Source organism: Anopheles marshallii, chromosome 2, assembly GCF_943734725.1.
Source record: "Anopheles marshallii chromosome 2, idAnoMarsDA_429_01, whole genome shotgun sequence".
NCBI classification, from domain to species: Eukaryota; Metazoa; Arthropoda; class Insecta; order Diptera; family Culicidae; genus Anopheles; species Anopheles marshallii.
Window position 1 is genome coordinate 65863934 of NC_071326.1, and position 14627 is coordinate 65878560.

The 14627-nt window shown below is 43.3% G+C and overlaps 1 protein-coding gene across 1 annotated transcript in view; it reads right to left on the reverse strand.

The window, feature by feature from the left end:
* Positions 1-14627, reverse strand: part of LOC128709352 (pericentrin-like) — a 33225-nt gene that overhangs the window by 12320 nt on the left and 6278 nt on the right. Inside the window, exons 2-8 of the mRNA XM_053804350.1 lie at positions 11305-14292; positions 11057-11200; positions 10445-10825; positions 4902-5027; positions 3610-4815; positions 2105-2272; positions 1099-1155 (exon numbers count right to left, since the gene is read on the reverse strand). Coding sequence (XP_053660325.1) covers positions 1099-1155; positions 2105-2272; positions 3610-4815; positions 4902-5027; positions 10445-10825; positions 11057-11200; positions 11305-14292 — 5070 coding nt within the window. The remainder of the gene's footprint in view (positions 1-1098; positions 1156-2104; positions 2273-3609; positions 4816-4901; positions 5028-10444; positions 10826-11056; positions 11201-11304; positions 14293-14627) is intronic.

Here is a 14627-nt window from a genome sequence, read left to right on the forward strand (position 1 = left end):
ATCAACTCTCAAGGTTCCGGTATTCATTCTCAATGGCACTACTGGGCGATACGATGGAGCATAGCATTCGTCATGAATATGCATTCTTGTTATCTTGCCTTTCTTCACTAAATATCACTATAAATGACCTTCATTTTATAGATTAAATTCATAGCTTAATGCAAAACTGACGTCGAGCTCCAAACCATGCATAAATCCTATCACATTCAGTCGTGATACTACTGGAAATGAAAAAAGAAGTAGGAAATGACGATAACGATGCAAGATGAGATGATGTATGAACTATGTATTATGAAAACAGCGATAAAATCTATCCACTGGCAGAATGGGTAGTGTACGGGATGGTTGGTTAAGTGTAGCTGGAGGAAAACAATTCGTTCCACGGTTCAAACCCGGGACAAGGTTTCAACGGAAGCAAATCGGGCGAAACAAAAGTACGGTTTAAATGGTTTTCCCCATTTTAAAATACTTGAGCATTAATCCGTAAAGTGCTTATTGAAACTTAAGATATGATAGCATAGTTCTACAATGAAAGACAAAAAAACATTGAAAGCAATATCCGTTTTGTAATCGAATGTTCATCGCAATTCATTTCCGAATGCTTAGCGCGGTTAATCAGAATAAATGTCATACCCTTTTTGAGCACTAAATAGCATAACGAATTAAATTTAAACTCCTTCTGTACACTAAACGTCCAATACACGTGACATGTTTCCCTATTTATCTTTAGTTTGTGTAGAGACCACCATTGAGAATGTCACCATTTACCATGATATAGGTACAGTGAAGCTAGTTAAGTGTTTCGTCTTCCTCCATCAGTCACAAACACTGTACCTGTTGTTAAATGCAGAATTATTCGATATATTAGAACGTACCACAAAAGAAATACTAACTTTCTAACTGTTGTTCCTTCTTTGTAAACCAAATACCAAAGCAGATTAAGCAAAAAATCAATACGCACCCCAATATCTAAGTGTTTAGAAGCCTTTTTTGCAATAACAATTGTGGTGCATTTAAGCCTATTCACTACGGTACTATTTACTGCGCCACAAAAAAAAAACAGATTTAACACTATACTTAAATAAACACTACACTTACGTTTGCAGCAATTGCCCGATTTTCTTTTGCATATCTACAGTCGCTCACGCATCCCTCCTAATTAAGGTGAAAGTGTGCATTCACGATACGATAACGTCGGTGAGAGGAAGAAATAATACGTTATACGAAAATGAAATCAAAATTTAATACAATCAACCGTACAACCAGATTGTAGCAGAGTGGTGGCATGTAACAGTTGTGTTACAAAATACGAAATAATAGTTACAGGATTTAAGATATCAATTAGTAACAATTAGTTAGCGACGCGCATAATTTACAATCAGTTTTAAGTCGATACCGCACCGGACGTTGTTCGTTCGTTGGCAGTGGTTTTGACCGTTGTAGTTTGGTGCGGTGCGAGAAACACGCGTGTAATGTGAGTGCATTTACAGATGGTGGAAAGCATTGCAGAAAAAGAAAGAAAGAAGAGAAGAAAATACAAGAAATGCGAAATACGATACGTTAGTAAAGGGGGGAAATATGCTACAGGTGATTTTCAATTGAAGTTACGTGGCATCGGTATTGCGTACTAAGATGTATTAGTCTGCAGCAGCTATGGTGTTTCGTTAGAAGAAGTGTGTTATGTGTTGATTGTGTATTCCGCTAGTTGTTACGATTATTCAACACCTTCGCTCCAACTCTCCAATTCTTGTTTATTTCCCAGAGACACATTTTGAACATATGGCGTGTCCTTAACAACACGCTAACGTTCCCATATCCCGCAAAGCATAAGGCACGCTTCACGTGTCGGTGTGTAAACGAATGTGAATGTAAGGACGAACATCCTGGTTGGACGAAACGATGGAACAAATACTCAATAAGCACGCGAAAAAACACGCGACAAAGGATGTGACAGTCCTCACCAGCCCGCCAGAAAGTGAAAGAAACAGCCAATGGGAACAATCAGCAATATGTGATGGCTGGCACCGGTGCACCCGTTTCGTTCCCAAACACCCACGCTTACATTCGCACACACACATACTGTTTGTCTTATGCCTAAACTTACCTCCTTGGTGGCACGTTCGAAGTTCACCTTATCCTTGTCCTTCTCACGCATCGTGCTCTTCAGCCGTTCGATTTCCTTGACGAACTCGTCACGTTCCTGCTCACGTTCGGCAGCCTGGTCTTCGAGGAATTGCCGTGTTGCTTTAAGCTGTTTATCGGCCGCTTCAATCTACACCAATGATATGGAGAGGGAGAATTCGTAAAGCCCAGTCGACAGGACATTCCGGTAAAGGTATCAATAGCAGCAGCGTGTAATCGATTTGCCATTGGTATTGTTTTGGCATGTATTTTGTTATTTCATTCATCCAATGTGGAACCACCAACGAACGATGTTGCACACAAACAGCCACAGTGCAATATGGCCCGAAAGCGCACCACCAACGCAAGCCACACAAACCGAATGGAGGCAAAATACCGAGCATGAAAATAAAAGAAAAAACATATAAACGATTTGAGATCGAGACGCAGAAACAATAAAGACAATGTTGCAAAGCAATGGCAACGCAAGACAATTCGTGGAAATCGAGCACCAACTACTACCAGGCCAGTGCAGACCGCTCCAGCCTCTAGGATAATAATAACCAGCAATGGCCAAATAGGGAGCTTACCATTCCTCCTACAATGATAAGCAATTTTAGGAGGCACAAAAAATAAATCCCTCTGTTTACAGACAAGAGGCGCCAAAAATAATAGTAACGGACCACATCTATAGAGCCAGAGTGTAGCAAACAATTCGGAAGATGAGTGTGTACAGAAGGGTGTTTTTTCTGCTTTGGAATAAATTAAAAAAATTATCTTTCACTTCGCATGATCCGGAAAAACAAGCAGACAATGGAGAGGCATTTTTTGTGCACACCATTATCATGATTAACATCGTCATTGGAGATTTGATTTACTTTTTTCTCACTCAAAGCCACATTGATTGGTAAGCAAAATATTAAACAAGATTCCCGTCGCATTTTCCATTGACCACCTTGGCTCACATGTTAGACTTTCCAGTTCCATCCCACGCTTCATAATGATATAAGGTGTTGAAATTGCTCCTCATGTCAAACTCAAGGGCTTATGACAGTTTTCATTAAACTTTGTGAGCAAAACATGGAGCGTTTTGCTGTGGCTCACAAACCAGTGGAAAGCGTATAGGAAAGCAAACCTTCAGCAAACTACGCATAATCGACTAGCTTTGACGTTTCTAGGGCATGCAACCATAACGATTCAAAGGACAAACATTGTTCACACATCCCAGTGCGTGTGCTTGTTTCTACTATACGCTTTACGCTACTACTCCTACATGAAACATTTGGTGGTTATTGCGACATTTCCTGGCATGAGAGCATATTTTCAATCCATGTTACCCATTACACCGCTCCACTATTCCTCTAATGTGTGAATGAGGCCAAACAAATTGTTTAGATTAAAAATCTTACTGCGATCGAAAGCAAGCGTAGATAAAAAAAACTGGAAACCTCTATTCTATAAACCAATTTCACGCTAAACAAATCCTACCTGTGATTGCAAATCCATCCGGTCTCGCTTTTCGTCTTCAAGGTAGCGTTCTCCTTCGCGACAGAAGTCTTCCACAAGCTGCAGCAACATTGAATTGTCCTCGATCGTTTGATCTGGACCCGTGCCGGTACTGCCCAGCAGCACCTTAGCTCGCTCTTGCAGCTCCACGAATGAATTGTTCACACGCTGAGCAGTCGGCAGTAACGCATTTGTACCGTAACCCTCACTGAATTCCACCCGTTGACTGTTTAGTTCCAGCAGGTGTTGCTTTGTCTCGGACAACTCGCTCACCAGACTGTTCTGCTTGCTGCGTGCCTCGGCCAGCTCCGTTTCGAGCAGTTTACGCTCATCTTCCGACTTAAGCAATCGGTTTTTCAGCTCGTGTAGCTGCATATTCAGCTCACCGTTCAGTTGCAATCCCGCAAGATCGATTGGAAGACTACGGCAACTGGTGGCACCGTTCGCTTTACCGTCCCGTTCCGGTGCAACCGGTCGTACAATATTCTCATCAAACGATCGTGCACTTTCTAGACCTCTCTCGGCAGATTTTCCACGTCGTTTTAAACCATCCTCTTCCTCGCAACTATCGTTCTTTTCAGACGCCTTGTCCGATTCGTCATCCTTCGGTGCGATGGTCTTTTGTTTAATACGCTCGGACAGGGTAAGTAAGCTGTGTGCCTCCGCTTTCAAACGCTCCATGCATTCCTCCAGATTGAGAGATATATTTTCCGGTTCGGAATCTCCATCATGCGACTGTCCTTTCGCAGACACGTACTCTACCAACGATGGATCCTCGATGATGGATATGATACCGGACATGTCGGGAGCAAACTTACGCAGCTTACATGACGCCAGGAAGGAAACATCCGTGACGTTCAGCACACTCTCGGTGGCAGTACAGTCAGCTTCTCCCACCAGCTGACCCTCGTCGGTGCTTACATCAGTCGCCAGCAGCGATTCATTGCCTTGCTGTTGGAGCTGCTGATAGCGATGCAATTCTTCCAGCACCGTGCTGTTGAGATCTTCTTCACAGACCGAGAAATACTTCGCTAGTCCACCGACCACATTTCGCAGGGTCGACGATAGCTCCCGTAGGTTATCACGCTCGCTAATGATTTTATCGAGACCACGACTAGAATCGAAGGTTGTGTGACGCTTCAGCTTGCGCTGCAACTGCTTCTCAAAGTCGTTCTTCATGCGGGCCATCTGGAAATGGGAAAAGGCGGTTGAAAGATAAAGGTTTTAAGCCAATATTTTAAAATGCAATGCAAATGGTTCTGCTTGCAACTGACCTCTTCTTCATGTTTAAGTTGCAGTTGAGCTATTTCTAGTTGACTTTTGGCCGTAAACTTTTCCCGCAGCAACACCAATTCCGGCGGCCAGTGGCTGTCTTCAAATGAACTGTCGGTCAGAAGCGCCTGCAAGGGTAAGATGGAAGCATTTCGTAAGTTAACGGGAGCTTGTGATATGTAAAATGTAGCAAACCCTGTAAAAACACAAATATTCTTGTAGAAATATGTATCAAATATCGAATTTGTAATATTTGTTTCGCACAATTCTGTTCTACCCATAAAGTGAATGTTGCCCAACTTTCTTCATCCATGGATCAGTATAAAACAAAATATCTCACAGTACCAACTCCCCTAATGGCAATTGTTTACTCAACAACAATAACACTACTCAAACCGTTCATTACAGAAGCTCGATCTCAGTCACGGAAGCAACATTAAACCGTCCGACAACCCTTCAAAACGTGAACGCTAAGACGTCCACGTGGCTCCAATATTCCTATTGCCGACACCATACAATCTATTTGAACACAAAACATGCACTCCCTCACATTCGTTCGGGGATTATGAGAAGGGCATCCGAGTGTCGATGGTACGAATTAACACAAAAAAAACCTCACATACATACAATTGCGAGACAGAGCATAACAAAACATTAGACGGACGACCACCCCGTACGATACGTAGCTCGTATTTCAATGTTATTCTATGTATTGTTTGTGCAAGAAGAGTGATTATTACCGTTCAAATTATGTAAACAAAGTCATGAAGGTCCTGCCACATATAGCGTTAATTTTTAGTCCTTAGTCCATTAGGATTAAAGATTGGAAATGTAATTCCCTTCAAGAATTTAAATCCGATTTAAAGTGTTAAAATAACGATTTAACGTTTTAACTCACTGATAAAGATTTCAACAATTTCATGTAAGCGAAAGGGATGGGGGGGGAGCTGCTGCGGCAATCAACCCAAGATTTAAATCGTGAGTTAACTCAAGATTTAACTCTTTACGGCGACCTTCAACTCACGATTTAAATCATGAGCTAACTCTTGTGTGAGATATCTCGGGATTTAACACAATAACCTTCTTCCTGATGTTAACCGTGAGTTGAAGATCACAGTGAAAAGTAAAGTCCCGAGTTAACTCATGATTTACGTCGTGAAGATTTAAATCTTGAGTTAATTCATGCGTCGCCGTGAAGAGTTTAATCTTAATTGTTTTGAATGATTAAGTTCTCTATGAATGAGTTAAATCGCAAAAGAGTTATAAATATTCTTCTTGGAGATTTAAATTAACTCACTGCCTAGAAAAATTTTAATCATTCATTCACTCTGAATCATTGTGCACATCATATCACAATCGATTATGTGTGTGTGCGTGTGGGAATTGAAAAATTGGTTAACAATCAACAACAAATTGTTCTTGGAGAAACAAAATCATTGATTGAGATTGAAATTGATGGAAATTTGAAGCTGTGTATAGCAAGAAGAATAGAACAACAATCACCACCGATCTAAGCTATAAGCGACAAAAAAAGTAAACTCACCCAGTAAGCAACCCCAATGCCAATGATCTCTATCACATGTTATGTATGCTGCCCAATCCCAACACAGCGAACAATTCCGGTGGAATTTTTGTGGGGTTTAATGTGGGGTGCAATGTAAAAATAACAACAACAACTGCAATGCGTGTCAGGCCTACAGAGAAAGCGTTCAGAACGTTCTTTCGGTTATATTTAGCTGGTGCGCATTGGCGGTACACGGTACCGGGTCGCTACAGCATAATCATTCTCGCATCATGCGAGCATCGTTCGTGAAGAATCAAGTCCCATCCCATCCGTGTCGACATTAGCGGCATTAAGCAGCATAAGTAGAGGCTTTCGGCTGAAGTGCATCGTGGAGTTTCGCGGCTGCAGAATGCATCTACGACATACAGCATCCAGACATAAATATACACCCTCGCTCTCTCTCTCATTCTCTCATTCTCGCTCTCGTTTGCTTTTAAATAGTAGGAATAAAGTAAACGTGCAGCATGTAAAGCGCAACACTCATTCCACGAACCACGCGAATGGGAAAAAGATACGGCGAACATTTCAACCATGTCGTCTTGATGCATGTTGTACGATCAACCTTATGCTGCCTTTCTTCATTTGATGACATTAAATCGCGTTGGCCTTTTCTTGCAACCGTACTATACTGGGGTGCCCCGGAACAAACCACACATAAGAACCGGATGGATCGTCTCGCATGTCGGATATTTAGACTATGCTATTCTAAAATTCATGCTGCTTTATCGTTATGCTTTGATCCTGGCAAACAACAACCAACACAAACCAATACACTGGATCATTCATCGCCTGTCTTGAATAAAGTAAATAAATTGTGCGTAAATAAATAATTCAAAACCACCCAAACACGTAGTGTTCTATCAAGAACTTCAAGAACCGCATGCAAAATTGACAAAACAGCACGGTCAGCCGTCATCAAGTGCAAGCATGCGAAAATATTTTAATTACAATTTTGACGACGTGATTTCAAAATCCGAACCATTTGCATCGAGTGCTGATACTGTTAATGGAAAAAAAACCTTTTGCTCATTCTCAAGTGGGTTTTAGCTGAGCGATGGATTGTAGTGCAATTTAAATTCCTTTTCCTTCGAACAATGTGGTACCGAGGAATGCAAACGACCTATTTTCATTCAATTATAAAACCATTTTATCAACGGTCAACCCCATACTACCCCGGAGGAAACGTTTGATCGTAATTATCTAGATATATATAGCACGGTACGAAACCCGGATGCCTTTTCCCCGGCATCCGGTTGTTCCAGTAGTGGTTCTGTGTATACCAACACGCCTGCACGCTTGTGCTATCATTAATACTAATTTAATTTTGGGCGACATCAAGGGTGTTGACGGATTTGGGGCAAATCTTCCGGCAACAAAAGGGCAACAATCACAGGGTAAAAACAAAACAAAAATGTGTCAGCTCACGGTAGCCTTAAGTGTAAGGGGAAGCAAACGTTAAGGATACAATTACCCAGTGAAATGTTCCCGCCGGCTGATATGCGTGCTACTGAGCACTGAAAATGTTGATTTATTTTTGACACAAAAAAAGGACAAGAAATGGTTTGTCAGGCAGCAGTAGCGGTAGTTCCGCGTGTCCGGAAATGTTTACATTTAAATTTAGCTTCCATCGCCACACTGGAGACCGGAAACATTAGCTTGACATATAGGGTGGATGATCTTGAAATTGAAACTGTACAGTTGGTGCATGTAAACCGAGTTGCTATTTTTAAACATGAATCACAGGAAGATTGTACCAATCATGCATCAAAGTAAATAATTCATTTAGATTATGTTAGTCATGAGTAATATGACTATTCAAATTGATACACCCTGTGCTAAACTCTAGAGGAAATCGAAAATCAAACCCAAAGAATGGACCTTTCCAATGTGAGACACAAAACATGCTAATCCACTGCCTCATACTCTCATCGGCGATTAATTTTGCACCACTAGCCCGAAAATTGTAACAAAAACACAGAAGGGCATCATGTGTCAAAACATGTAACAAAAAAAACACAGTCATCTCTTAGTCAGTTGATAAGCGATACAGCTTGCTAGCAAAACATTTGTCAAGCACGTGTTTTACGAGCCCCCATGTGAAGTACCGCGCACAGCAGCAATAAAGACCCCAAAACAAAACCCAACAATTTATTCCCCTGGTTCGGTGACGTATCTCCCAGACTACCATCCTTCATTCACTTAACGTATGTTGATCGCCATTACCTTCTCCTCAGCACGCCTCTGTCGTCACTTCCTACGAAGCGAAGGGATTTTATTTGCAAACACGCCACAAATTCTATTAATATCGGCCCACAATATCAATGCGTACCGGACACCGCGAAACGATGACTCTCTGTTTTTTGACACCGTTCTTTTCCCCCGTTTGGTACGGTGTGTAGATCTTCGCAGTGCGTTTTTTCCCACCGTGTCCGCAACGGACCACAAGATGGAGACACTTGGTCGCCTATCGCACCTTAGGTGACGCTGCTTACTTCCAACCCATTACACTATTATTATCATTATTTAGGGGTCAGTTTGCTGTATATCACTTTATACTTTATCTATAATCCAGTAATCCCTACGGCACTTTCAAACACTTCATAACATTGTTTCACTTCCGCAAACTTTGCATCGAAATCACTGAGTAATGATAATATTTTGGCGCGTAAGCATTCCAAAACTACCGTACCGCGATCGAAACAAGTCAACGCAAAGCAATACTGTGTCCATTGATTGAACTTAACTACGCCATTGCGTGGCACACTGGATTCCCATCCTTTCTGATTAGAATTTGAAATTCAACTGACGTACGCATTGCAACGGTTCTCTCATTCGAGCAGCAAATGATCTATAAATACGAACGATCCGCCACCATTTTATGCTCACTCTCAATGTGTAGGTTCTACGCGCGTGCGTGCCCGTCTCTTGAGTGACCGGACTTCCAAAAACACGACACAGGCACAAGCAATTTTAAATTCCCTGTCCCTCCGGATCAGTGACCATTATCATGCGGAGTGTACGACTTCCCCAACGCTAAGAGGTACTCAAACTGAACATACATTTGTTGCTGAGCGAAATGGGGAGGAAATTTAGTGAGACAGCCTCCACTCCTTTGAAGAATTTAAAACTCCCGGAAGCTAACATAAGGCTCTGTAGAGCTAAAACTATCTATACATATGAGGCGAATACTATGGAACAAAAGAGAAAGACTATAATATTGCTTATGCTAGATTTTTTTTCAAAGATTAAAATTACAAATAAACATACCAACGACATCGAAACGCACTACAAGTACTTCCAATGCGAATTATACTGACAGCTCCTCCGTTATTTTAACATACACAGAACTGTGTTTAACCAAGACAAGGTGACCCGTGACGATATTCTAAAGTGTCCGAGAAAAACTGACAAAATGAAACCTTAGCAGGTACGAGTGTATCTTGAGATGAAAGATTTAAAATATAGATAAACGATACGTTCTGTAAAAGTCGGAAATGTTCTCCGATTTTCCCTTCCACTCTTCAAACATTTGTATCACTCTAGCACATCACCATTTGGTGTTGTCAATTGTTACCTAGATATTTGCTATCTCTGATTATTAACACAGTATATCGCTTATCGCTTTTCGGAATTATGCAGTTTGCCTTCTACCCGTAGCATCGATGAATCATATCCCACTCTCTATTGTAGCTTCAGCAATAAAATGTTGACTAATAATTACAATAAAGAAACTATAAAGGTAGTTTGAGAATGTTGAAAACTGGTGAATGACATACAAACCCCTAAATTAGCATAGATAAATGAAATAAACCATTGACTCAGACTCCGAACAAACCCATCGAAGTGTGTCACTATCGACCAACAGATGGCGTTGTTTGCACATCTCACAAAAAAAACGTTAGTTGTATGCAATAAACAGTCTCATGCTTGCATGCAATCGCTTTAAACGGTCCATTCAACGGTTTCCGACCGAACGCTTACCTGTATCTGGACTTCCAGCTCCTTCAGAACATCTTGCCGGGCAAGCGCGACCTGTTCTTGCAGGCGCCTCTCATACCCGGCAATGATATCCTGCAGATCGGTATCCGATCCCGACTCTCCCACAAACGGCGGCGTTTGCAGTCGGATCGGTCCTTGCTGCTGCAGCTCCGGGCGCTGCTCCTGCTTGATGTTGTTAGTATCGGATGAGCTGAGGTTAGTTAGCAGTGCGTCGCCAGCATGAGTATTTGCGACGTCTGCAGTGTCGGTGGGTGATGAAAGTCGATCGGCCGAAGGCATAGGTGGTGGTGGTTCATTTGTTAGCATTATTGGTGAGCAGTGATCCTTCACAACGGAGGAGGTGGTGGATGCCGTTTGATTAGACTGAAGAATGATGGAGAAGTATTCAACACACAATGATTAACTACGTGAACTGGACGGTTACATCATGGAACGGATCTCACTCTCGGAACCGATGCCATGTAGTGGTTTCTAGGTGCTTACTTAATTTAACTCGATACGAGTATGAGTAGGAGGTTAACAGCAACATGCAGACGACATTAGATTTAAGGTACGATCATGCAACTGAGCTTTGAATCTTCTAAAACGACTTACCAACACATGTTTTTCCTGTTCTTTGGCTTCGTACGCCTTCAACTTCTCTCGGAGATTTGAAAACACTCGCTCATGTTGAGCATTTAGTTCCTTGATTTTGGTTTGGTAGAATTCGCGAAGCTCATCTGCTGTCAGATGGCGGTGCTGCAAGAAACGAACGATACAAATAAAATGTCGAATGAGCATTGCTAGTATTGATTATATATTTACTTCCATGTGAAAAATCACGACCCTTCGGTCATACATACCTCCTTTTCCTCAATTATTTCCACCACAAGAACCTCATCGGCACTCGCGTCCGTTGCATCAATCGTCGTCGGTGTAATCTTTCGGTGGGTTGGGCTCAGATAGATGCCCTCTTTATGTTTCCTTCGCGGGCTCGTATGCTTGGATTGGTAGCCTCCGTTCTCTTCCGGGAACTCTTCTGCGCCCGATATTTCCGATGCCGTGTCATCGTTCGACACACGACGGCTTTGCTGTGAAAACACCTCCTCCGAGTACTGCTTTTCTAGCTCGACCACCTTCTTCTCAAAGTACGTGCGTAAATCGGCCATCTCTTGCGTGTGGCGTGCTTCCAGCTCAGTTCGCAGTGCGGCGATCTCGATTGAACCGGCCTTCACGCTGCCGAGCATCTGCCGCAATCGGTTTATCTCCTGCTCTTTGTCCGCTCGTTCGATCTGTAAATGCTCGCGCAGTAACCGATTTTCTGTTTCACCACTATCACGCACCTTATCCAGTTCCTGCATAAGGAAATCGTCAAACTTTCCCTGTACCATGTTAAACAGACGCACCTCGTCTGGCGACAGGTAGCGACGGAATTGTTCGAGTTGTTTGGATAACTTTAGAGGAATGTGCAGTGGATTCAACTCGGAAAGATCACCACATCCGGGAGGTTTCAGGGTATGTTCGGGAGCTCTCTCGGATGGTCCTAACGGTGGTTCATCGTATATGTCGGGAAAATCGGACAATCCTCCATCTTCTGTTTCGCTGACCAAATCAATCGATATTTCCGATATTCGTTGACCGCCACCGCTGGTACTTTCCTGGTCCGGTGGTCTCACACCGCCCCAGCTGCCCTGTGCCTTTAATTTCATGTTCTCCACCGTTTCGGCTAATTGTTTCTTCAGCTGTATCACTTCCGACGCCAACTTCTCAACTTCCGACTGCAGTTGATTGCGATCTTGCAACGATTCCTTCAGCTTATCCGCCAATAGCTCAATCCACTGACTTCGCTCTATTATCTTCCCATACAAATCCTTCTCCGCACCACTCGTACCGGCCATCTCTGTCAGATCACCAACCGGACGGTACTCGGTCGAGTTGGTGGTCAGGCTGATTGAATCGCTGTTATGTGACCGGCATAATTGTTGATCGCGTAACGATTCCGCTCGACTGCCGCAGGAGGTTGTTTCCTTACCCGGTATTCCACCTTCTTTGCGACCGTACGCATTCAGTAGTACATCTTTGGTAGCGATTATTTCATGCAATTTCTTTATCTCGTTCTCCATTGTTTGGAACATCTTCAAGCTGATGACACTGTCGAATTCTGGCGTCACTTTCAGTGAACCTCCGTCGGGAATATTTTCCTTATTATCCTCGTAAATTGTACTTCCTACGCTGAGCTGCTTCTGCAGGAGCTTCTCCTCGAGTATTGTACGCATTTCTTTGCCCCGTTCGATCAGATTTTCGGGCTGGTTTGCATCCTGTCGGCTCGCTGCTCGCTTTGCCGCTACCCTCTGCTGCTCATCGTCCGTGTTTGACGAGGTACCGCCACCAATCGTATGCTCCGATTCCTCGGAAATGTCTTCCAAAGCTTCCTTCTGATCAGCCGACACACGTTCCATCGGTTTGACCGATTCCACCCCGGGTCGTTCTATCTTATCTTCCACCATTTCTATCGCAGCGACACCTTGCGCCTTGACTTCTTCGAACGATTTACTAGTGGACAGTATCCGTTCGCGTAAGTCTTCCGATATGCCACTCCCACCGGAAGATGAGCTGCCCTGTTCACTTTCGTTAGGCTGTTCACTTCCGATGTCGGACATCTTCATGGGCCCTAAACTCGTGAAGCGTATCCCGGATGGGCCACCGCCACTACTTTTGGCGCCTCCAATCGCATCCGGCACACTGCGACTCCTACACTCGGCCGATAGCTTCATCTTCCGCATCGAACCACTGGGTGGGTCAAGTTCAACACTTCCCACCCGTTCGCTTTCCGTGTCTGGCGCCAAGTCCGAAATGTCGTTCGTCGTGTTCAAACTGTTATCCTGACTGTTGTTATTGCTCTCCTCCGCCATGACGTTGATGTTGAGTTTCACGTTTCGATTCTTTTCTTCTGTTTTTATTCCACCTTTCGGGACAACTATCTGGTTGCGTTGTATCAGTGCGTTCAAGTTCACCTTACTATCGTTTATCAACACATCGTCCTCATTGAGCGGCGATAATTCTTTCGTTTGATGCACTTTCACAAATTCTACCGGTTTTATGCTTTCCTCTTTACGATTGGCGGTGCTACCGTCTGACTTCTCAATCTCCCCAGCCGCCTGTCCGAAAGAATCGTCGTATTCTTCCTGTTCCGACAATCTTGGACGGTCGCTGAATGAATTCTCTCCCTTTTCGCTTCGATCACTTTCAACGGCGGTTTGGAAATGTTGCGCAATTTGGTCTCCGGAAAGATTCAAACGATCTATATCAAACAAACCACCACTGGCGGGTCGTTCCGCACTGCGCGGCAACAAATCTTCGTCTTCACCAATATCGAACAACTGCCTCTTTCGATCGGCAACCGTACCACCACTCTTGACGTTCTGCTGCTTCGATCGATTTAATGCTTCTACGCTCCTGGAACTGCTGTCGTCACTGTTACCGTCCGTCGGCACACTGGCACTACTGATTCCACCAACGTTTTCCCGCTCATCATCATCCTCGTCGTTGTCTTCATCACCATCGGTCGGAACTAAAATTTCTTCCATAATCTCTAGACTATCGTCGTCATGATTGTCGTTCGCGCTGAGGCTTTCCGATATGCTCGCACTAGCACTACCACTGAGCTCACTTCCACTGCCAAGTAGTTCGTCCTCGAGCCGAAACCGTACGGACGATTCCTTACGACTGCCGCCGTAGCTGGACGTAGATTTACTAGCACTGGCACTCCCAACCGAACCAGCGCTACTGCCGCTGGTGACACTGGTGAAAGCTTTTTGCGATGCGGGTCCTTGTCGTTCGTTCGGGCGGTCCTGAGTGTGCACCGGAAAAGAAACGACAGAAAGCAAAATGTTAGCAAAGGTTATTTAGCAGTTCCACGTGTGGCAACCGCAGAATAGCGAAAATGGAAAAGGTCACATACGATTTGTCGTAGATTCTTGCATAAGGTCAGCTAATATTTGTATGTCAAAAAGAAATGTTGTTTAAATAATTATTGAACAAATTCTAACCTCGGCCATACTTAATCTTTTATCAGGATTGTTTTACTTTACTAAACTTATTATCTTAACGCAATTTGAATGAAACTGTTCTCTCGAGAGCAAAAAAATTTACATTAATTTAATTCGATTTAATTTACATTCTGTTG